The 25000-nt window shown below is 48.6% G+C and overlaps 3 protein-coding genes across 3 annotated transcripts; 1 reads left to right on the plus strand and 2 right to left on the minus strand.

Annotated features, from left to right (window-relative positions):
* The first annotated feature begins 1848 nt into the window (after positions 1-1848).
* Positions 1849-5119, plus strand: tmem125a (transmembrane protein 125a). The gene has a single exon (XM_084472982.1). It carries the CDS (start codon positions 2313-2315, stop codon positions 3033-3035), a length of 723 nt encoding a protein of 240 aa, XP_084329108.1. The 5' UTR covers positions 1849-2312; the 3' UTR covers positions 3036-5119.
* Positions 5120-6595: 1476 nt separating this feature from the next.
* On the minus strand, positions 6596-21441 carry ap1m3 (adaptor related protein complex 1 subunit mu 3). The gene is made up of 12 exons (XM_084473252.1): positions 21165-21441; positions 18427-18583; positions 17401-17468; positions 17107-17237; positions 14031-14178; positions 13079-13205; positions 11173-11315; positions 10168-10239; positions 9796-9954; positions 9153-9278; positions 7806-7881; positions 6596-7224 (listed from the first exon to the last, which is right to left on the minus strand). Exons 1-12 carry the CDS (start codon positions 21204-21206, stop codon positions 7202-7204), a joined length of 1272 nt encoding a protein of 423 aa, XP_084329378.1. The 5' UTR covers positions 21207-21441; the 3' UTR covers positions 6596-7201.
* A 214-nt stretch (positions 21442-21655) lies between these two features.
* Positions 21656-24317, minus strand: cUnh1orf210 (chromosome Un C1orf210 homolog). Its single transcript, XM_084473015.1, has 3 exons — positions 23912-24317; positions 23259-23459; positions 21656-22366 (listed from the first exon to the last, which is right to left on the minus strand). The coding sequence occupies exons 1-3, from the start codon at positions 23958-23960 to the stop codon at positions 22104-22106; spliced, it is 513 nt and encodes a 170-aa protein (XP_084329141.1). The 5' UTR covers positions 23961-24317; the 3' UTR covers positions 21656-22103.
* Positions 24318-25000: the final 683 nt, after the last annotated feature.

The following is a 25000-nucleotide window of genomic DNA, read 5'->3' on the forward strand; positions in this document are numbered from 1 at the left end:
TCTCTCTCTGTCTCCTCTCTCTCTCTCTCTTTAGCTCTGTCTCCTCTCCCTCTCTCTCTCTCTCTCTCGCTGTAGCTGTCTCCCTCTCTCTCTTTAGCTCTCTCTCTCTCTCTTTAGCTCTGTCTCCTCTCTCTTTAGCTCTGTCTCCTCTCTCTCTGTCCCTCTTTCCCCTCTCCCTCTCTCTCTCCCTCTCTCTCTCTCTCTCTGTAGCTCTGTCTCCTCTCCCTCTCTCTCTCCTCTCCCTCTCTCTGTCTCCTCCCCCTCTCTCTCTCCTCTCCCTCTCTCTCTCTCCCTCTCTCTCTCTGTCTCCTCTCCCTCTCTCTCCCTCTCTCTGTCTCCTCTCCCTCTCTCTCTCCTCTCCCTCTCTGTCTCTGTAGCTCTGTCTCCTCTCCCTCTCTCTCCCTCTCTCTCTTTCTGTCTCCTCTCCCTCTCCTCTCCCTCTCTCTCTCTCTGTCTCCTCTCTCTCTGTCACTCCTCTCCCTCTACACCCCCCCCCCCCCACGGTGCTTGGCACCAGCGTCAGTCACACAGACGGAGCTCGCAGTGAGCCGTCTCCCCCCCCCAGTGAGCTGTCTCCCCCCCGCGGAGACGACACGGGGAGTCTGACCCGGGGTTGGGGGGGAAGAGACACAATCACCTTGTCACTATGGCAACACTTCTCCCAGCACCCCATCGACCCCCGCCCAGCTCAGAGGCTTTCAGAGGAAACATATGTAAAGCAGGACCAGTTAGCAGCAGGACCAGTTAGCAGCAGGACCAGTGTAGATTAAACACACACAGACACACAGGGGTCCTGTGTGAGTTCTCCGATGTTGTTGTTGATGTTGATGTTGATGTCGTCGTGTACAGGGCCGCGCTGTCGTGGTTCTAATGAGACAAAGCACTGAGGCTCCAGGGAACCACTGGGTTATCACCTTCTGTCATTGACTTCACCTCACGCACACTTTGAAACCCACCGACACACACACAGAGCCACATAGTGACACCACGCACACTTTGAAACACACACACACACAGACACACACACACACACAGCCACATAGTGACACCACACACACTTTGAAACAAATACACACACAGAGCCACATAGTGACACCACGCACACATTGAAACACACACACACAGAGCCACATAGTGACACCATGCACACATTGAAACACACACAAACACACACAGAGCCACCAAGTGACACCACGCACACAGTGAAACACACACACACACACACACACACACACACAGCCCCATGGTGACACCACACACACTGGCGTCAGCTGTCAGTGACACCAGGCCTCAAACCAGCTGGGATTAATTAGACACTTAACAACACAGTCCACGTGTCACATGCACTCACATGCAAACACATCTCTGGATATCTTTAATCTTTAACAAGTAACCAGTAAACGGCGACGAAAACACACAATGGAACGCTAGACACGGTTTACACATGGTTTGTCTAAAGTGCCATCCGTGTTTTTAATTCATGCTCATGTTCAACCCCAGAAGTAAATAACAAATAAGTACTTATTTTAGTACTTTGACTTATTTTCTATATACACTATTAATTAGGGTGTAACATTGGCTACCCTTTATTTGCAATAATGTTTGCTAAAGATGACATTTATGATATTGATTTTTTTCTTTTTTTTTCTTTTTTGATATTGGTAGGTTTCGTTCAAAGAAAACGTATCAATATCAAAAACGTTTTTTAAATACGATGTGTATGTGCTACGCGTCACCGCAGGCTGTGTTGTGTGTGCAGGTTTGTGTTCTCCCACACGTTGCAGACGTTGACGGTAATAAGTGTCTGACAGGGGTTGGACCCCAGCCACCGCGGGCCGTGACCTTCAAGGTGCTGCTGCTGCTCTGTGTTCGTGGGAATCCGTTGTTTTGTCCTGAAGGCAGTTCTCTCCTCTGTTGTCCAGGTAACCGCTGCCATCCTGGTACCCGGCCGCTTTCCCAGTGGATGCAGTGAGATGGCAGAGAACCGGCTCCTCCCACTGGGAACCTCTGCGTCCAATTGCACAAATCGACAAAAAGTGACATGATATGACACATGTACTTCCCTCTATTGGATGGATATTAATCTATTTTTTAAAATACAAGTCATCCTAAGTGCACATTGCAAGCAAAACTGCTTTTTATCAAGTTCCGATCCGGTCTCCTGACGCCTTCTGGAATATTCCTGTGTCGACCTTCTACTGGTGTCCATCCGTGGCCAGACGCCTCCCACAGTCCTCTTCATCCCCGAGACCCCCCCCCCCCCGTCGGGTGGGTCCGGTCCCCCTCCTGGCGTGCTCCGGAGTGGCACTAGGATGCCCGAGCTCGAGCACTTCCCCCCCACCACCGCCGGGGGGGGTGCCGGCGGCCCCCCCGGCAGCCCCGCCCCCAGCGGCGGAGGCGGCGGGCATGCTGACCAGGCCGCCCAGATCCAGCACAGCATCCTGGAGGAGCAGGTGGAGCTGTGGTGGTTCCGGGAGCCGGGGAAGTCCCTGCTGTGCTACTGCGTGGCCGTGCTGCTGATCCTGGGCTGCGGGCTGGGCGGCGTGGGCCTGCTGTCCACCACCACCAGCGTCTCCAGCGAGTGGCGCCTGGGCGCCGGCACCTCGCTGTGCCTGCTGGCGCTGGCCGTGCTGCTCAAGCAGCTGCTCAGCTCGGCCGTGCAGGACATGAACTGCGTGCGCAGCCGGCGGCAGATCGACATGCTGAAGAGCGGCGGGCTGTCGGACCTCATCGTGGTGCTCGCCGCCGGCTCCGCCATGCTGATCTGCGGCGCGGCACTTCTGCACCTCGCCCTGGTCAACCACATGCCCAAGCCGGGCCAGGCCCTCAACGACATGTACGTGTCTGGGGTGGTGCTGCTGGCGGCCGGCGGGGCGGCGGTGGCCGGTGCGGGGCTGTACTCCGCGGCCGTGGTCCTGCTGGAGAGGACCAGGCCGGGCAGGAGGCTGATGGACCGGCTGATCAGCATCTTCACCGTCTCGGGACAGATGGAGCGGCACAGGGAGACCAACTCCAGCCTCGCCAACCTCATATGAACTCAGCTCCGCCGTCAGGCTCTGGAGGACCGATGGGGACCCGATCACCCCAGCAGCGGACGTGGTGTATTACTCATCAGCTGTCAGCGCTCTCTGGACGGGTGATTAATGGGGTCTGAGGCAGCCCAGGGAACCCGGGATTGTAATCTGCTCCTCCCAGCTCTTGTCTCGGTTATGAGACCTGAGCCAGGTGGACCTGAGAGCTGGCAGGGGGATTGTGGGACCAACAGGGTTCACAGACACAACCTGACGTGATGGGAGGGAAAGAGGCGCTAACAGACTGCACAAGGGTTTAATAATTCAGGAGAGACGATCATTGGGCTGTACTCCTTAGAGAATATAACAGGGTTATTAGGCTGACCTGGTTTATTAAGGCTGCATGGAGATATTCCTCAATGAGCAAAATATTCTCTGCCCAAAATAAGTCATGAAACAAACATGTAAAAAAAAACATTGAGCCTACCTGTGTTGCACAAAAATGAAAACCCTTGGTGTCATTTCACGGTAAGGCACTCAAGCTCCATGTGCACAGACTCTCTCTCTCCCTGTCCCATTGGTCGAGGCTCTCTGGGTTGATAAACTCAACCGACGAAGCCACTGAGTCCACAAACAGTTCAGTAGGGTCTGCCCAAGTGTCCTTGAGCAAAGGCATTGAAACCTAACTGCTCTTTGTCAGTCAGAGAAACACGAGGATGAGAGCGCGAGTCTCCCAGCCCACCTGAAGAACCCGTTTAGACGTGAAGACGATACATAAACCTGAAGAGCCAGGCTGGAGATTACTATGCAACGTTCATCTTAAGGAACAGCTTTAATGTTATATTTAACAATTTGCGATTATTCTTTTTATGTTTTGTTCTGTTAAGTGCCGTTTTATTTTCAACCCAGAATGTTTGGATTCTAAACTAATTTGATCTCATTTTCCTGGGGCCTTATGAGACTACTGGAGTTTGTAGAGTTGACGTTGAGTTGAGGTGAGGACAAATATCTCAGTGACCAATGAAAGAATGAATGCAGATGTTGGATGTTCTTTGCAGCCATAAAGACACTTCTGAATGTCAGCAGAAAGAATCTAAACCACACGGATTGAATTGAAGAGAAGAAAAAAAGAACACGAAGTAGGAATGTACCTTATTTAAGAATTCAGCAATTCATTTTAAGTGAGATGGAACAATTATAGAATAACCTCCATTTTATGTTAATTTATGAAAAAGAGGTGATTTGTTTTTATTGCATTATGTTCATTTAATTTAAAGATGTATACACATGTAACTTTAGTTTGTTCAAACTTCCTTAACAGTAGGATGTGGGAGAAATTATTTGCTTTATTTTGCGAAACTAACTTCAGTATGTATCACGTGAAATATGCAGAAATGAGGGACCTGCTTTATCAACTCTTTGATCATGACATCAGACTGTTGAACCTTGAATTATTGATTGTATTGCTGGCTGTGTATGTGTTGGAACAGGGCCGTATTAACACTTTACTGTGCCCACCAGCATTAAAGTACCCTAGGATGAAATGGTAAACGACTTACAGCTTGGAATACAAATGCACACTTTTGAGTATTCAATGCTTCAACGGTCACGTGCTTTTAAAGAACAGCTTGTGCTTCACAGATGCACACGTGCCCAACAGTAACGGTATGAAAACACTTCAGTATCACGCATAATCTGCCAAGATACACAACAAGCTGATCTGACAATGGCTTCCTGCTGCAGTCCTTTCATTTCCAGAAACTAAAGGCCAAGGTCGACTCCAGCTGTGATTGGGGAGTGCGTGTGTGTGTGTGTGTGTGTGTGTGTGTGTGTGTGTGTTGGTCACTCCTCGTCCGTCTGCATGTGTGTCCGCTGCCGCCAGACAAAGAGGTCACAGAGTCAGTCTCTGTTGGCATGGCGATGGACAGCCGAGCGCAGGACAATGCACAAGGCGGAGCCTGTAGGGGCTGGCGTCGGTTTGCACAACTCACTCACACACGCACACGCACACACACACTCACTCACGCACACGCACACAAACACTAACACACGCACACACACACACCCACACAGGCACCAACTCACACACACACACACACACACACACACACTCATACACACACTCACTCACTCATACACTACACGCACACACACACACACACACACTCACTCATACACACACACACACACACGCACTTCGCACTCACTCATACACGTACACTCACTCATACACACACACACACACACACACGCACTCACTCATACGTGCACAAACAAACACACTCACTCACTCATGCACACACACAAACACCCACACAGGCAGCAACTCTCTCACACACACACACACACACGATGACTCAGTGATTTAGTATCCCTAACTAAACCCCCCCCCCCCCCCCCCACACACACACACACACACACACAGGCGTTGTACATGGGGGCTCCTGCCACACAGGTGGGGTTTGTTCAGGACAGGGAGGGGCAGAGCAGCAGGGCGATAAGAGCACGACACTAACACACAATAGGAGGTCTGTCAGGGCGTCTGCACCGGAGCCAGACGGACTCACACACACACACACACACACACACACGCACACACACGCGCACGCTACCTTCCCCAAGTCACTAAACTGACCTTCCTTTATGGAGAGAAGACTCATTGAACCTCGTTGAACCTCTTCGGTTCTCATTGGATATCAGCGATTCAAAGCTACACCTCACGTTACGAGTTACTGTTTGTGTGAGCTCCTAATAACGCCTGAAGAACGTGGCGGTGAGAAGGGGCTCTCCTCCCTGCAGCGTCACAGCAGATCACATCAGGTCCTGGAGCGTAAGCCGATGCTAACTCGTACAATCGCACGTGTTTTAAGACAGCGTCCAACGTTACCTGAAATGTTCAAAGGTTAAGATAAAAGTTAAAGAAAAGGTAGTTAACACTTTTGCAAGGTGAGTGTATAGTGTGAATAAAGACGACTGGTTGGAGGCTTGTTCCATTTCATTGTAGCTTTGAAAAACTGAATTAATTACTAATATATCCCATTCCTCCCATTCACAAAGAGTGAGTGATCAATATATCACACACACTCACACACCAACTCTTCAATTATTATTATTTTTAAATGCCAAAGGCTGCCAATGACAAGTCATGGACAATATGGAATATTGTGGCATGAGCCGTTTGGGCCAATAAACAACTTGATCAGTGTTGAACCAAACAGAACCTCTCAAATAGTATTTTGCTGCCCTGAACAGCCGTCATAATGAGAGGTGACAGGTTGTCTGTCCGCTGGTCCTTCCTCCAGTGTCTTCCCCCTGGCCTGGAGGGACGATGAGCCCCAGTAAGTGTGAGTGGTCCCCGGGGCCCTGGTAAAGCACCAGAACCAGCGAGTGGGCCCCTTGGTGCCCTGGTAACGCACCAGTACCAGTGAGTGGCCCTGTGGGGCCCTGCACCATATTGTGTTACACAGGGCCGGCGGCCGTGGCCATATTGTGCATTATTGATCATTGCTGGTGTCTGGTGTCCAGTCCAGTGCACCGGGGATAAGGCAGAGCCACACAGTGGTGACAACATGACGAGTCCCAAGGCCACCAGAGGGCCGTACATTTAATTTCAAGCAGTAAAAAACATTTTTTTTTGTATATAACTTGGCTGCTGCTGGTTACAATTGATTCAGGCTAACGTTGTTTTCTAATGAATGTTGAACAAGAGGAACAGACTCATTAGGCCTCAAGCCACCATCACATTTTGAGGATTTGTAGACTAGACTTATTCCCTGTGGTTATAAAAGATCTAAAAGGTGAACAAAACAATGTTATTGTGTTACAGCTTGAACCTCAAAATAGAGAATATTGCTTGTGTACAGACACAGTATATATAACGTGGACTTTGCACGGTGTAGTGGCACTGAGGAATAATTAATTGACTCTTTCTAAAAACAAAAATGTATTTAAATATTGTTGAGAATCTCTGCATCGCACCGCGGTACGATTCAGAGGTCCAGTTTTCTGAAGGCCTCTGGAGCCACATCAGGTCCAGCATGGCGGAGAGAACAAGACCAAGTCCTCCGGCGGGGGGGGGGACCTTCACCTCTGGGCTGGTTCCTGGGTCGGGACGCGGGGAGAAGGGAGGCGGACAACAGGAGACGGGACAGAAGGAGAGGGAGGACTCATCTGTTGGTCTGAAGGGGCCTTTAGGTGGTCCGCAGCTGGTAGTCTGCCAAGGAACGGAAACGCAGAGGATTAACACACACACACACACACACACATACACACACATACACATACACACACATACATACACATACACATACACACACATACACATACACACACATACAACCCAACATAAACCTTATAGCATCCAATATTTAGTAAATAGAAGTTAAGTGCTGCTTAGGTATTGAGTCGGATTAGCTGGGGTTTTTGATGGCTTTTCTGACGTGACGGCTACTCTTTAGTCCTCTGGATGTTTCTGGGGTGCGTTAAACATGTTTCTGAGGTGTGTTAAACATGTTTCTGAGGTGTGTTAAACATGTTTCTGGGGTGTGTTAAACATGTTTCTGGGGTGTGTTAAACATGTTTCTGGGGTTTGTTAAACATGTTTCTGGGGTGTGTTAAACATGTTTCTGGGGTTTGTTAAACATGTTTCTGGGGTGTGTTAAACATGTTTCTGGGGAGTGTTAAACGTGTATCGGAGTGTGGAGGATTCTACTCTGGGCTCTCGGTCGTCAGGGAGCTGTTCAGCGACGCCTCAGGGCTGTGGTTCTAACAGAAGGTCGCCGTGTGCTGCCTCACCTCCGCTCTGCGTGATGTAGCGTACCCACGGCAACGCCTGGTAACCGCTCTTCTCGATGATCTTCAAATAGCGAACCTGTGAAGCATTTACATAACATTTACATAACATTACATTCAGGGCATTAAGCAGACGCTTTTATCCAAAGAGACTTACAATAAGTGCATTTGTCAGAGGAAAGAGAAACAACAATATATCTCTGTGGGTGCAGTAAGGATGTTCATAGAACCAAGTGCCAAGCACTAACCATCACTAGGTTAACCCATTCCCCGTATACAACAAAGATAGCCAGGATAAAGGGCTGATTATGGTTCCATGTTCACACAAAGCAATGACCACGCAGACGCTTTGACGCAATCATGTGAACCTTTATGGTTCTGCGTCAGGTTCTAGTGAGCAGACCAATCACAGCCCTGGCAGCTGCGTCGCCTCGACAGAAGGTTACGATTTTCGGGAGGCGCACGTCAGGCCCTGGCGGTGGACGCAAGGAGGGTCCGCACGGACGTAAGGGGTCCGTCACCCCCAGTGTTGGGAACGTTACTTTTAAAAAGTAATTAGTTACTCACTACTTGTACTTGTAACGAGTTACCAGGGAAAGTACTTATTTGCGTTACTGTAGAAAAAGATAGATGCGTGTGTCGTCGTGAGATTCATTAGATGCGTTGACAAAGTCTTCGCACCTGGACATAATGTACACTTTACATGCACGTTCTTGCCTTTGACCTCAATGAATTAGTGCTTATATCGGTACCCTGAAAATGACAACTTTTCATCGGATTGCTCCGGACTCGCCATTTCTACTGCTTCATCGAATCTGTTTGGTGTTTGTGTGTGTGTGTATGCGTGTGCGTGTGGCACGCATATCCTGGCTTGTGTGTAAAAACACTGGCTCCGATTGGCTACCATGAAACATGACTCTGCCTTAGCCAATCATTATCGCTTATCTCATTGTTAACCCACCCGGTCTCCTCACTAGCAGTATGTGTGTGGAGCCAGGGGTGCGTTCGGATTACGCAGTTCATTCAATCAATTCATAGTAACGCACCGCATTTAACGGTCAGTAACGGTAACGGTGTTGTAACAATGAAAACACTAATTAGTTAGATTACCCCGTTATTGAAAAAATAACAGCGTTACCTAACGCCGTTATTTTAAACGCCGTTATTACAAACACTGGTAACCCCCTTGCGTTGCGTGAACGTGGGACCATAAGCAGCCCTTTAGATGCTACACAACTAAGGACTATAACTAAGTACGACATACAATAATTGCGTTGACACACTGCCCTTTAATGGAAGGCAGCGGGTATTTATCGTAGAGCCCTGTGGCGGGCCGACAGCGAGGCTCACCTGAATCCCGGACACCGTGAAGTAGGGGATCTCAAAGTTGACTGTGATTGGCCGCTTGGCCTCCAGCTCGTCGCTCTCCACACTGGGCAGCCCGCAGCTCGCCCTCATCATGTACTCCTTACCGCCCTGCATGTACACACACACACACACACACACACACAGCCAGGCACACGCATAACACACACACACACACACACACACACACACACACACACAGAGCCAGGCACACACACACACACACACACACACACACACACACACGCACGCACGCACGCACACACACGCACACGCACACACGCACACACACGCACACTAGGAGTTAGTTACATATTCTACAACACAACTCTGAGGGAACAACTACAAAGGGAAGACATCATTCTTGGTTTGAACTCGACGAGGGAAGTTGGTCATTTGTTTTTCGCACATTATTAATTTCATTAAGGAGTGACTTTCAACAGACGTCGGGACGAACTATCAAACGAGGCTGTCAGATCATTTTTGTCTTTCAAAGCATAATCCTTTTCTGAGATCATTCTTGTTTAACGCTCAAAGAACGCTAATGGCCCCACTTTGATGTTTCAAAGTGTGCAGACGGATGAAACAGTCCCTGGATCTCTAACGCGAGCCACACTGTGAGACGGACCGGGAAGGACTTGATGGTCCACTGGACCACGCTCTGCTCGGGGACCCACTTGGCGCTGCCCGTGCTGGTCTTGAAGCGGGGCGAGTCGGCGTCGCTCGGCACTGGGACCAGTATGGTCACGTTGTTGGCTGTGGAGCGGCCCTTGAACTGACTCCGGGCCTGAGAGATAGTATATATACATATATACATTAGGATATATATATATTATGATGTATGAAGGTCTGATGTCACTAAAATAGGATCTGATATAAATAGGACAGGTCTGAAATGGCTATGATATGGTTTAGTTTCACTGTGTATGTGCACTGCAAGGTGAGTGAGTGAGTGAGTGAGTGAGTGAGTGAGTGAGTGAGTGTGTTTCCTCATACATACCTTGACCTTGATCTCCACTCGGCTGTGGGAGAATCTTTCGATCACGCTCTCGATCCAAATAAGAGGCTTCACCTACAGGAGCAGAGAGAGAGAGAGGTTCAATCACCACACTACACACCACTACAGTACACTACACAACACTACACACCACTACACTACACTACACACCACTACAGTACACTACACAACACTACACACCACTACACTACACCACACTACACTACACACTACACACCACTACAGTACAGTACACTACACAACACTACACACCACTACACTACACTACACACCACTACACTACACACTACACACCACTACAGTACAGTACACAACACTACACACCACTACACTACACCACACTACACTACACACTACACACCACTACAGTACAGTACACTACACAACACTACACACCACTACACTACACTACACACCACTACACTACACTACACACCACTACACTACACACTACACACCACTACAGTACAGTACACTACACACCACTACACTACACACCACTACACTACACAACACTACCTACTACTGTGGCTCTGAAGGGGGTGTGGTCTGAAGGGGGTGTGGTCCGAAGGGGGTGTGGTCTGAGGGTGTGTGGTCTGATCTGATGGGGGTGTGGCCTGAATGGGGGTGTGGTCTGATCTGATGGGGGTGTGGCCTGAATGGGGGTGTGGTCTGATCTGATGGGGGTGTGGCCTGAATGGGGGTGTGGTCTGATCTGATGGGGGTGTGGCCTGAATGGGGGTGTGGTCTGAGGGGGTGTGGTCTGAATGGGGGTGTGGTCTGATCTGATGGGGGTGTGGCCTGAATGGGGGTGTGGTCTGATCTGATGGGGGTGTGGCCTGAATGGGGGTGTGGTCTGAGGGGGTGTGGTCTGATCTGAAGGGGGTGTGGCCAGAGGGGGTGTGGTATGAGGGGGTGTGGTATGAGGGGGTGTGGCCTGAGGGGGTGTGGTATGAGGGGGTGTGGCCTGAGGGGGTGTGGCCTCACATTGGTGTTCAGCCGGTAGGACATGAGCTCGCTCTCTCCGTCCGGGGGGATGAAGGAGATGGTGCGGTCGTTCTCGAAGCGGGACAGACGCACACACTGGTGGAACTTCACGTCCTCCAGCTCCACCGCCTTGCTCTTCTCCCCTGCACACACGCACACACACACCCACACACCCACACACACACACACACACACACACACACACACACACACACACACACACACACACATATAAAATAAAAGAGGAAGGGAATTGATTCTGAGAACGATAATATTGAATGTCATGATGACTCATGTGCCTATATACAACATCAACTAGACTTCCCTGTATAAATAAATTGTGTCAAATGAAGTCAAAAGATGCTCTGTTGCTGAAAGGATTCCCGCCACCACATGACCCTTGGTTTCTCTGTGCTAGTTCCATGTTCTGCGATCAGCTGTTAATGTCAACTATTATTGTTTTTCACAACTAGACAGCCTATCCATGTGGTTCCAGACAATTGCCACAAGAGGGTGCTGTAGAGTTTATGATAGTCTGAACCGACCACAACTGAACAGGCAGATAAGATCAGCACTAGATGACTGGGTGCTTGTGGAGACAACATAATATCTGAATTAATAAATTATGATTAAGATAATTATACTGCAACTAATAAACAAAGAAAACAATATGTCAATTGATACAACATCTTTCTCATCGTCTGCAAGGTGTGTGAACCTCTGTGTGTGCGTGTGCTTGTGTGCGTGTGTATCTGCGTGCACTGGTGTGTGTGTGTGTGTGCTTGGGTGTGTATGTGTGTGGGTTAGTGGGATGCACACATGTGAGACCCAGAGATCCATGGGATCCTTCATGTGTTCATCTGTAGCCCGGGGTGAGGATTAAGGAAGGAAGGGGGAGAGAAGGGCCATGCTGGCTAGGCTGCACCCCAGGAAGGGAGGAGGGGTGAGGGGTAAGGGGGAGGGGAGGAGGAGGAGTGAGGGGGAGAGGAGTGGAGAGGAGGGGAGGGGAGAGGGGGAGGAGTGAGGGGTAGGGAGAGGACAGGAGGGGAAAGGGGAGGAGGGGAGGAGTGAGGGGTAGGGTGGGAGAGGAGGGGAGAGGAGGGGAGGAGGGGAGGAGGGGTGAGGGGTAGGGGGGAAAGGAGGGGGGAGAGGCGAGTCAGGGAGGGGGGCCAGAGAGGAGAGGGCCTCGGGGGCCCAGAGGGGGAGGAGGTTTACGTAAGGAGGTGAGGGCAGGGTGAGGGTACGAAGGCTTCAGAGAGGGAGTGAGAGAGAGTGATATAGCTCATGTTAGGTGGAGAGAGGGAGGGAGTGATATGGCTGTTTTTTTGTGTCACTCACTGCCGGTGATACAGGGTATAACATGTGTTGGTGTGTGTTGGTGTGGTGGTGTGTCTGTGTGTGTCTGTGTGTGGGTGTGTCTGTGTGTCGGTGTGTGGGTGTATTGGTGTGTCTGTGTGTCTGTGTGTCTGTGTGTCTGTCTGTGTGTGTGTCTGTGTGTCTGTGTGTGTGTCTGTGTGTGTGTCTGTGTGTCTGTGTGTGTGTCTGTGTGTCTGTGTGTGTGTCTGTGTGTCTGTCTGTGTGTCGGTGTCTATTGGTGTGTCTGTGTGTGTGTCTGTGTGTCTGTGTGTTGGTGTATTGGTGTGTCTGTGTGTCTGTGTGTCTGTCTGTGTGTCGGTGTCTATTGGTGTGTCTGTGTGTGTGTTGGTGTGTCTGTGTGTCTGTGTGTTGGTGTATTGGTGTGTCTGTGTGTCTGTCTGTGTGTCGGTGTCTATTGGCGTGTCTGTGTCTGTGTGTGTGTGGGTGTGTCTGTGTGGTGGTGTGTCTGCGTTGCCGTGTGTTGGTGTGTCGGTGTGTATTGTGTGTCTGTGCGTGGGTGTGTGGGTGTGTGTGTCGGAGTGTCACTCACGGCCGGTGATATCGAAGAGCACCTTGTCGTTGAGGCCCAGTCGGAGCTCCGGCATCCCGGACAGAACCACCCTCAGCTTCACGGAGCCCAGGATCTCACTGCGGAGCACACTGCCCGACGCACTCACCTGGGGGGGGGGGCGGGGGGGGAGACACAGGGGGTCACGCTCAAAGACTTCAACAATGGAAGGGCCGCCCCATCAGGATTAGGATTCAGACTCAAGTTGAATTGAATGAGATCTTCATGTCAGACGCCATGTTGCCCCCCCCGGTGCACCAAGACGGATTCCTTGTATGTTCATTTCCTGTGTGCTAACTTAGCTGAATAATAACGTAGCCATTCAGTCACTTATTTGTCTTATTTGTTGCACTATTGTTTGTTGTACGTCCTGGCACAATCCTGTCCTGCGCGTCGTGAACGCACTCAATGCAGGTTGTATTCATTCCTTGTACTTAATTGTGTAGCACGTACTTAATTGTGTTGTGCATGCATGTTGTGTAGCATGTACTTAGTTGTGTAGCATCTGCAGTAGCTGGCACTAGCTATCACTGCTGTGTACGGGGAATGGGGTCAGCCTGGCGATTGTTAGTGCTTGGCACTTGGTTCTATGAACGTCTTTACTGTACCAACGGCGATATATTGTTTCACTTCTTATGACAAATGTACTTATTGTAAGTCGCTTTGGATAAAATCGTCTGCTAAATTCCCTAAATGTAAATGTAAATGTAATAAAATGTTTCAGATTAAAAGAGCATCAGGGAAATTGTAATAGGATGCATTATGCATTATTTGGATGGACACTTTGAATCGACACTTGACAGCGATGCTTTGAGGGTTCAGTTCATCTTGATTGATGTAATTGACTGTGAATCTGATTTAAAATGATAGCTTCAGACCAGCCAATAGGAGACCACCATGAGAAATGACAACATAGTGTGAGGGTTCTCCTCACCAGCAGGTTGACGGACTCGATGACGTCCATGAACACCTCGTTCTTCCGGTACTTGATGCCCTCCGAGCGCCACGACACGGCGTTGGTGACGGTGGCCGGGGGCCGCGGGGCCCCCGCCTCCAGCTTGTGGCCCTGCTGGGTGATGTACCTGAAACAAAGGGCCGGTTACAAAGTAAAAAATATATTATTAAAACTAGAAAAACAACATACTTATGCTGATATAATTCATACATGTCAACTTGATTTGATTTATTTGGAATGCAGACATCTCCGAGGGATAGACAATAACACGACAACGTGCGAGCACTTATTTCCATCGTGGTCGCTGACGTCGCGAGACAGGACATCCATCCACATAAAACATTAAACGTCATCAATAAAAACATTGTGGGAAAGAAAATGCCCTACTCTATATTAAAAGCATATTCAGTAGTCATATTCAGTATTCGAGTACTCAAGTGGTACTTCTGCAATACATGTTCCTATTTCATTGATCCCAGAGTGCAAATGTGATATTATACCCCGAGGTAACCGTTGACTGCAGAGGAGCAACCTTTTTCAACTTCCTTAAGCTCTCCCCCTATCCATCCCTCCCTGTTAAGCCCCGTTACCATGGCAACCCCGGCTGCCACGCCCTTCATCTGGGGAACCCCTCCAGCTCTGCCTGATCTTCCCCAGAGCTCCGTCTCCCGTCTCCTCCCAGTTCAAAGGGGCCAGAAGCGGCGCTCCGGGGGGGCGGCCCCGAGGAGACAGGAGACTCACTCTCCTGATCCCTCACCCTATCACGAGAGAGTGAGAGCACAGCCACCCCGCTACCCCGGGGTCTCTCATTTCCCCCCCTGCTCCTCTCTGCAAAACGCATTCTGTTCAAAGATGATTCAAGGTTCATGACACACGGGTGGAACGTTGGAAAGAGAGACTTTGACGATAAGAAAGATAATGATTGATTAATAAATAATCATTTTAGTAACATTCGCAAGATAGATATCCCAGATGTCTTTGTTTAAGATCATAAAATACAAACAAACTAAACAAAAACAAGAACATCACTTTTATTTAATTGCATCCCAACTGCCAGTTCAAGACAGACATAGTGATGGTGAACATCACCCCCCCCACACACACACACACACACACACACACGCACACACAGTGTAGTGCAGAGAGTGCATTTCAGTGTAAGGCTGTATGCTACGGATCGTCTAGGTAACCGAGGGAGTCCTGTGCGACAGAGACTCGGGCCGAGACGGTAAACAACATGTGACCCAGAGTGTTTATAGCCAGTGCTTCCCCCCACTCAAGTGTCATCGCAGACTCAGAGAGAGGACCTGTGTCTCCTAGTGTTTCCCAAACACCACTTGGATGTGAAAATAGGGGTACCGTTTAAACATGTTAATAATGCCATGTTAATGAGCTATTATTATTAAGTTTTTTTTAGAGCTTGGCAAAAAAGCATCTGGAAAAAGCAAATTTCACCCAGCAATATTGGAAATGAAATAGAAGCAGTAACGTTGATTGTAGACAGCTAACATTACAAAAACATGACTAAAAGCATAAGCTGTAAGACAACATGGAAGCTTGATTCACCCCCTGGATCTTCCATGCGTCACTATGGTGTTGTTCTGCTCTTTAGTTCTTGTGGAAGTGAATTTAACTCTTGAAACTGCACTTCTATTCCTGGCTCCATCCCGCCTTCCCCTCTCTGATGTTTTCCTCTGAATAACAGATTCCACATTACCACCCTTTCCCTAGATCATGCTTCCTAGCTAAAAAAACCCCTCAACAAAACAAGCTCAGCAACCTCTCTGGGTCACCTTCAGAAAGCCCTCGGCAAAGCAGTCTCCCGCAGCCTGGCTCCACGTTAACGCTCATTTGTTGTTCATTGAACTGCGTTTCCAAAATCCGGTCCCTAAAGACCTGTACCTGCAGCAATAAAGGTTCCTTTCCACATGTGGTTAATATCGATGGTTAATCCCCTTTGACGGATAGCCAGGAAAAGTGAATAATTTATCAATCACCAGCCGCCCAACCACATCGGTGCTCAAACGTTTGCAAGATTGACTGTTGATCTGAAGCAGCCGCTCCAAGCGTTCAGAACACACGATGCGTTCCTGTGTATGAACCAATGAACAAACTTAGTTTGTTGGAAGGGGATTGAGGAACTGAGCCATCCGGGTCCCACAAATATCCTCAAAATTCAGAGATCACACCAAACGATTGCTTTTGACAGTTTCGGAAGGCGCTTCCAGCAGGGTTTCGCTTCACAGCGACCACCGCAAACGGCAGCCTGGCGGGACGTCATGAGACTGAAGTGGTGGGTTGGAGATGATTGATTGATTGAGGGTAGTTTTCTCCCCACTACGTGTCCCAGATTCTCCCCCATGCCTCCTGCGCAGGGCAGTCTCCTTCACGGCACGGGGAACAGAGAGCAGACACTGACAAGAGCTTGATGTTAATGCTGTCTGTTTGTTCTGTCTGCCTCGATTCTCCTCAGAAATGTTAATTGAAGGCGGCGGCGGCTATGTGTGTGTGTGTGTGTGTGTGTGTGTGTGTGTGTGTGTGTTTACATTTGTGCGTGCGTGCGTGCGTGCGTGTGTGTCTTTTCTGTCCGGGTCTCAAGGGTCCCCTGCTGAATATGACTTTGTACGCACGCATCAACAGGAACCCAGTGTTTACAAGCCGCATGCACACACACACACACACACATACATGTGCACACACACATTGTCTTATCCAGAACTTGATATCAAGAACAAATACAACTCCACAAGCTCTATTTCAGCCAAAAGAAAGTTTGGGATCATAATGCAAACTTATGAACACACAAGAAGGTCATTCCATTAAATGGCTAACATGAATCAGAAGCCGGCATGATTCAGCACCACACATAAAGCGCGCACTGCCATGGGAGCACAATTGGGAATGCATGTTACATCTTAAAAAAAAACAGCCACTTGCTCCAGGGAACCAACAGACAGAAGTTTAATAACCAACAAGCTATCCCGAGGTTTACCCCGTCTTATGGCCAAGAACTATGACGGTAATGAGAGTGGTGGCTGAGACTGAGCGGTCTTACTCTTGTAGGATCTTGCTGTCGGTCGTCTGTGGGAAGCCGAAGTCCATGACCTCGTCCATCAGTTCGTACACCGTCACAAAGTTGTCCCGGATGCTCTCCTCCTCCAGCTCCTTGAAGTACTCTTTGAACACCTGCACGGCACGCCGGTGGTTTGTGGATACGTTTTGAAAGAAATGAATGATCATCCTTGAAATACATTGTTATGAAACAAAGGACAATTCTTTTTTATTATGAGTTTCAGGAGTCAGATTCAGTTAAAAACATGAATCAGGGTCAATCAAGTGTCAAACCCACCTGTATGATTTTATAGAGGAAGGAGTAAACCAGGGCTGCGTTGGCGTTCTTCCTGGTCGTTGCCACCACTGAGACTGTTAAGGAAAACCAGATCCCAGACCCTCACACACACACACACACACACACACACACACACACACACACACACACACACACACACACACACACACAACAGACTGGCTTTCAATACACGCTACCCTTACTAACAACTAGACAACAGCAAACAGTGGGAACGCCTGTGGACACTTTGATGTGATGTTTGTTGATTTTAGCTCACATCACAGTGCAGTCCTCCTCGGCCCAGGGCCCTCACAACATACAGTCGGTGGAGGGGAGTGCATGGGGATATGAAATCAGATCATTGCCAATCTTGGTTGCAACACACAGCGTTCAAGGAACAGTCCTAAGAACGCACGACCATTCATCCAAGTTGAGTAAATAACCCTTTGGAGAGAAAAATCGTTCAGGCCTCGCTAGGCACACCCCGAGTGGAAGGGGAAGTGAAACAACAGCGAGTGGCTCCCAGACTGCATCCTGCAGAACAGGACGCGGCGGTCCGCCAGGGAGGAGGAGGGGGAGGGGGAGGCTAACGTAGCACTAAGGCTAACAGGGTGGGAGGTCTCCAGCAGTCGACCAGGGAGGAGGACGGGGAGGCTAATGTAAGACTAGTCTCACCAGCTTCTGCAAAACACTCGAGACTCACTTGTTCCATTGACACAGAGCATTTATGGGCACTGCAGTCCAAAATCAAAGATTTTTTGCCACACAGGGCAAACCAAAACAAACCTTCTGACCAACCACAGACATTTCTGCTACATAACTGTAGCATTGTGGTCAGAGAAGCCACTATTCTGACCTAATCCCTGCTGAAATTTCGTGATTCAGTATAGTAAATGTGTCCCATATTGTACCTTTAACGCTGCGAATGCTGTCTTTTTTCATGCTAGAAACAAACGAATGAGAGTATAAAATTCTGTTTCTATTGAGCTTGTATCATTGAGTAGCTTAGTCTGGGGCGGAGGATACGGTAGAGGTTGCTGTGCTTGATCCACAGGAAATGCGTGTCGCCGTGGGTGATGATGGGAGTGATCTCCCCGTCCTCCTCCTTCTTCATGAGCAGGGGCATGAAATGGTCGATCTGGTTCATGTCCGTGTTGCCCATGTAGTTACGGCAGATCAGCACCTGAACCAAGGAGAAGGTTCAAGGTTTAAGGTCAAGTTATTTGATTAATCAAATGCTACAACATAAGGCAGGCAAAGCAGTCATAGCTAGCTGGCAATGATGATTTTGTATCCCAAGCTCTCCTTAAAGGTGCCATGACATGCCACCAGGTGCCCCTTTTGACATCATAAGGGGCAGAAAGTGGGCGTGTCCACCTAGACGTGTGCTGGATAGATCAGTCTACCAGCCTACCCAGTGGACTGTAGCAGACGTTGCTCATCTATCCGTCACACATCTAGTAGGACACGCCCACCTGTGATGTCTTGAGGGGCTGATTTCCAAAACGGCATGTAACGGCTAATCACAACCACACCTGGTGGCATGTCATGGCACCTTTAACAATGCAAAAAAAAAAATATATATATAGTATAAAAACAGTAAAAAGAGTAACAAGGTACAGTGCAATCAAGAAGAAAATTGTTTTATTAAAACTAGAATATATGTACAGTACATATATATAAATATGTATGAACAGTCATATATATATATATATATATATATATATATATATATATATATAAAGTTGAACATGCTGTGGTGTGGGAGGCAGCGAGCCAATGCAGACCAAACCACCATCAGTAAGAAGCACACCTCACAAGGTAGTGTAGGACGATGGCAGGAGAGACAGCAGACAACACAAGTTGGACAAACTGTTTGAAATTTCTTCAAGAAAACACAATTTAAAAAATGTGACGATAAAGATATGATAGCAGTTGGTTTGGGAGGAGGTTAAGATGCTTTTCAGGAACACTGTATGTCCATACAATAGTACACACACACACACACACACACACACATACACACACACACACACACACACACACACACACACACACACACACACACACACACACACACACACAGTAACAATTGCTCGCCGACCTTTCAAGAGGAGCCTGCATCACAAGGGAGGGGTCAAAGGTCAAAGGGCCAGATACCACAAGACAATTGATATCACAGAGCTATCTATACCGTGCGAAGAAAAGTAATCCAGTAGAAGGGAAGGGATATGAAAGGCCAGTGTGCCATGAGCACTGATAAAAACAAAGTCAAAGTTCAAAGCTCATTGCAGAGACAGAATGAGGTCAATGCATGGCCCTGCATTTCACTAAATTTGCAGATTGGTTTCTTGTCTTTTGTTTTACTTTACGGAAACTCCCAGTTCTGCATTTTTATACAGAGGAAACATTTTCCATACTGCTTGCAACGACACTGACCTCATGACCTTAGTGAAGATTAACAGTATCAACAATGTATTGTTTCTTCTTTAGCGTGAGCAGTTGGACAAAGTAGTTTGTAGCTGGATCATTTCTCTGATTTTGTTCGTTTAATTGTGTTTTCATGTCAACATCCAAGTGTGGCTAGATTTATCTCCAGGGTGGATAAACTGTTTTTTTTTTCAGTTTTTACAGTTATCTTTTCACACACAAGCCACAAACAACAAGTCATTATAGTACTAGTCACTATACGGCTGCCCAATGTGCACACTATACTACCGAAAGCAAACCGAAATACAGAAGAAAAAAACACATAATATAACCCCTCATCAAAACACGAGTCTCTTCAGCTCTTAACGACGTCAGAACGACGTCAGAACGACACATTGAAATATGACTCAATGGCGTGTCAATAGTGTCTTTCAGCACTATGCAGGCCAACACACACACAGACACACCACAGCACCACCAGCCCGCCACTGTATCCACTCAATGGCAAAATAGATCCTCATCAATGGCTTGATTTAGTAGGGAACAATTATCTGTGCACATAGGACATTCTGTATGGATTGTGCTCGTTTTTACCCCCATAAAAAACCCGAAACTGACAACATCATCAAGGCTCATCATCATCATGTGTCACCTAACTGCGGGTTGATGGAGCTCATCTCCTGGTAAAGGGGGTGAGACTAAAATGACTAGACATGGCCCAGGGGTCCAGGGGCAGACTGAAGGTTTAAATCACACTTGCATTGAACTCAACTTCCATCTCTTTTTCTGACTCTCAACGGTCAGTGTGCGTTTCTTACGCACACACCGTAGCCAACGCGGAGATCACGTTGGCTACGATACGATTATTGACGATATATTTGATACGTATCTGGACGAACGATATAGGACAGACACTTCCTCCAGCTTCACCGGGGACGGAAAGTTCAGCACGGAGATGTCGGTCAAACGGGTGGAACGAGTTCCGCCGCTTCTCCCCGCAACAATGTGCAGGTGTTCCTGTTGATCGTCCTGAGGAGACTTAGACCCGTTCAGGTCCCCCCTCCTGGTCCCCCCCTCCAGGGAGACCACCAACTTAGTAGACCCGTTCAGGTCCCCCCTCCTGGTCCCCCTCCAGGGAGACCACCAACTTAGTAGACCCGTTCAGGTCCCCTTCCATCCAGGGAGACCACCAACTTAGTAGACCCGTTCAGGTCCCCTTCCATCCAGGGAGACCACCAACTGAGTAGACCCGTTCAGGTTCCCCTCCTGGTCCCCCACCAGGGAGACCACCAACTTAGTAGACCCCCCCCCCCCCCCCCCCCCCCCCAGCTCACCTTGCCCTTCACGTCCAGGATGAACACCGCGGACGCCGACATGCTGTCGCCGGTAGTCGGTAATAAATCCGGTGAACTTCGGGCTCACTAAACGGAGAGAATCGCCGCGCGAGCCTTCATCTCCTCCGCCTCTCTGAGTCCTCGCGCTGTTTTCCGGGTAGTCGCACGAGCAGTCATTGAGCCTCACGCGCAGACCTGTCAAGCAGCTTCTAAACACCCAACCCATAGGAGTGGGTCTAGACTGTAGTCACTCTCTTTCTCTCTCTCTGTCTGTCTCTCTCCGTCTCTGTCTCTCCCCCCTCTCTCTCTCTCCCCCCCCCTCTCTCTCTCTCTCCCCCCCCCCTCTCTCTCTCTCTCTCTATATATATATATATATATATATATATATATATAACCTCTTTATGTTTGCGAGTTATCACTGCATTCGCACATGTCCTCGTTAAAATGTAGCAGTGTGGACAGGGTTGCATACACAATTAAAAATGCAATCTCACAAGATTAGATTTATTTTTGTTAACGCCCACAGATTCCTTCAAAGATCCATCGGTAAAAAAACAACATTCATTCATTACAGTATCTTCTTGTCATTAAAAAAAAGTTGCATTGTGTCAAACCAGCAAATCATCATGTGTTTGTTAGCAGAATACGTACTCAAGCCGTCTGATCTATGAACAGAGAAATGGAAATGGAAATTTACATAGAGGGGATTTTGCTGACGCTTTTATCCAAAGCGACTTATAACCATTCATTCACACATTCACAAACCGACGGCCGAGTCAGAAGTGAGGAGCAGTCAGGGTGAGGCGTCTCACTCAGGGACACCTCGACACTCAGGCTAGGAGGAGCCGGGGATCGAACTGGCAACCTTCCCGCTCTACCTCCTGAACTACTGCCGCCCACATCACCCCAAGTGCTTGACCCCGAAACAGAACGAACACTTTAGGCGATGGAGAACTGGATCTCATCCATCTGGTCGTCTTCATCGTCCTCCATGTCCTCCCCCGACTGCGCGAACACTGAGCTGAACTGAACGGAGCTGATGTCCCCGAAGCCCCCGCCCGCGGCGCGCTCCGCCTTCTCCCGCTCGCTGTTTTGGATGTAGTTGTCCTCGATGAATCCGTCGTCGTCCTCTTCGTGTATCGGAGGGATGGAGTGTGCGTTCATCCCCCGGCCGCCGTGAATGGAGAACTCCACGTCCTGACCTGGAGAGGACACACAGGCACCGTCACGTTATACTGTCACGATGTACCGCAGACTGATGAGAGGGCAGTCAAGTCAAACAAACAAACAAACTGTAAAAAAGAAAAAAAATTGGCAGCTGGGGTAGTCAGAATATTTCCGTAAAAAATACGGTAACACCGTAATCTTCTTCACTGGATCATTTGTAAATGTAACAGTTTACACATGTATGAAATGACATTGTAAACCAGTCATTTCAACATTGGCCTTCTGCTAAATGAGCATGACCATTATTACGCTTATTAACCAATTATTCCAGTAAGATTTACATCCAGTTGTCGCTTGTACATCGAATACCATTCAATTTCACTGAAAAATACCTACTCTTCATTTTGTAGAGAGAGAAAAAGTGAGCAAATGTCAAGTGAACATCAAATTATTCAAAACATGATGTCAAGTCAGCCCTCAAAGGATCAGAAAATATCATGATGCACAAATACAAACATATCTTTGAATCTTTGAAGGCAACACACACACACACACACACACACACACACACACACACACACACACACACACACACACACAGACAGACACACGACAAACAGACAGACAGACAGACTGACTGACAGACAGACTGACACACACACATACACAGACAGACACATACATACACACACACACACACACACACACACACACACACACACACACACACACACACACACACACATTTAAATGCTTTTATTTGGAACCAAATTTGCCAGGATCAGACACACACAGACGCGCACTCACACACACACACACACACACACACACACACACACACACACCCCAACACACACACCCCAACACACACACACACACACACACACACACACACACACACACACACACAGCATATCCACCACCCACCTGAGGGGTCCCCCTGGCTGACGCTGTCCCCGTCTCTCAGGCGCGTGTGTCTGTAGCTCGCCAGGTAGCGGCGGACCACCTGGCACTTGGCCAGGAGGGCCAGCAGCACGGACACAGAGACGGCCGTGACCAGCACGGCCACCAGGAACTCCCAGCGCTGGGACTGGTAGGGGGTGGGGGTGGTGGGGTCGCTGGAGTTCCCTGGGGAGGGCGGAAAAGGAACGCTTTTACTGAGTCAGCTCGATGGCTTCAAAATAAGAGTCTCGTTGTGATGATGGGTGACACATGGGTTCGTTCCCGGAGCATAAGGTCTACAGCGCTGACCACCCGCCCTCCATTAACCATTAACCAGACGCTTTTATCCGACTTAGAACCGTTCATTCGCACATTCACACACCGACGGCGGAGTCGACCACGCAGGAACGACAGCCAGCTGGTCAGGAGCAGTCAGGGGTGAGGCTGCGTCTCGCTCATGGACACCTCCACACTCAGACTAGGAGGAGCCGGGGATCGAACTAGCAACCTGCCGGTTACCAGTCGACCCACTCTACCTCCTGAGCTATACTGCCGCCCGGAATGTTCAGAGAGAGAGGATGTTTGACTGAAGGACGGGTGAAGGATAGGTGAAGGTGGTTGGATGGACGAATCCTTACCAGGAGTTGTTAGGAGGGTTGTTAATGTGAAATTTGAAGGTGGATCCATCTGGATTCCTCGCTGGTTTTGGTGGTTTCTGGTGAGCGTGTGTAGGATGGTGCTTGATCTCTAACTCAGTAAGAGATACATGTTATAGGTGAGATGTTATTGTTAACTAAGAGGAGGACACAGCAGGGTCCTGGCCCTCAGCCGGCGTGTACAGCAGCTCCTAATGCTGCAGCCCATCGGATGACCCCTTCTCTCTCAGGCGCATCGTTTCCCGTGGATTTATTCCGACCAGGTCCAGGGTCACATCTCCGTAAATCCACTAGGGGGCAACGTTGAGGGATGTTGGTTGGCGATGGGACTGGCGGTGATCTTTGAGGATTTGAGTCAGAACCAAACGCGCTGCGCTCCGCCACAAACTGAGAATAGAAGGAAAGACAGAGAGGGAGAGAATCATAAATCATCAAATCATCATCAATCAGCATGCGTATTTCTATCAATATACATCAGAAAATAAACACATAATTCAAATTTATTATTAGACTTCAAAGATATCACATAACACATACATATGTGTGTGTCGGAATATCTTTGAATTTTAATAATAAAGTCCCATGTGCGTGATGTGGGTGTATATCTTTAGAGACAGAAGGATGCATTGAGGAGTGGACGGACAAGTATCCAAATGAGGCCAGCAGGCCAACGGCCGAGCGCATGCAGATATGATGCAAACTTGGCTCTGTTTGCCTATTTCATGAATGCAGGGCCTTAGTTTTGCCCGCAAACAAAGCCAGTGTGTATAATCTATATAACCTTTGTTTGTCATAAAGGTTGATAAAACATTCTATAAAATAGCTGAATAGAAATGTTCATGGCATCAAGTCCAACATTTATGTACTTATTTCGCCATGTTCTAAAGTTGGAAAGATTATATTTAATACACCCACCTCCCCCACAGCCCCATGGATCCCCATAGAGCAGGGTCTAGGCTACGTCTGTTAAAGGGCATGGTGCTGATGATCTGGGGTTTCCACAAACATCCCCTTTTTTTTTTTTTTACAAAGCAACAGTAGTTTGCCTAGCAGGCTGATTAGCCTCTCTTC

This window comes from Micromesistius poutassou, assembly GCF_964030765.1.
Source record: "Micromesistius poutassou genome assembly, chromosome: 9".
NCBI classification, from domain to species: Eukaryota; Metazoa; Chordata; class Actinopteri; order Gadiformes; family Gadidae; genus Micromesistius; species Micromesistius poutassou.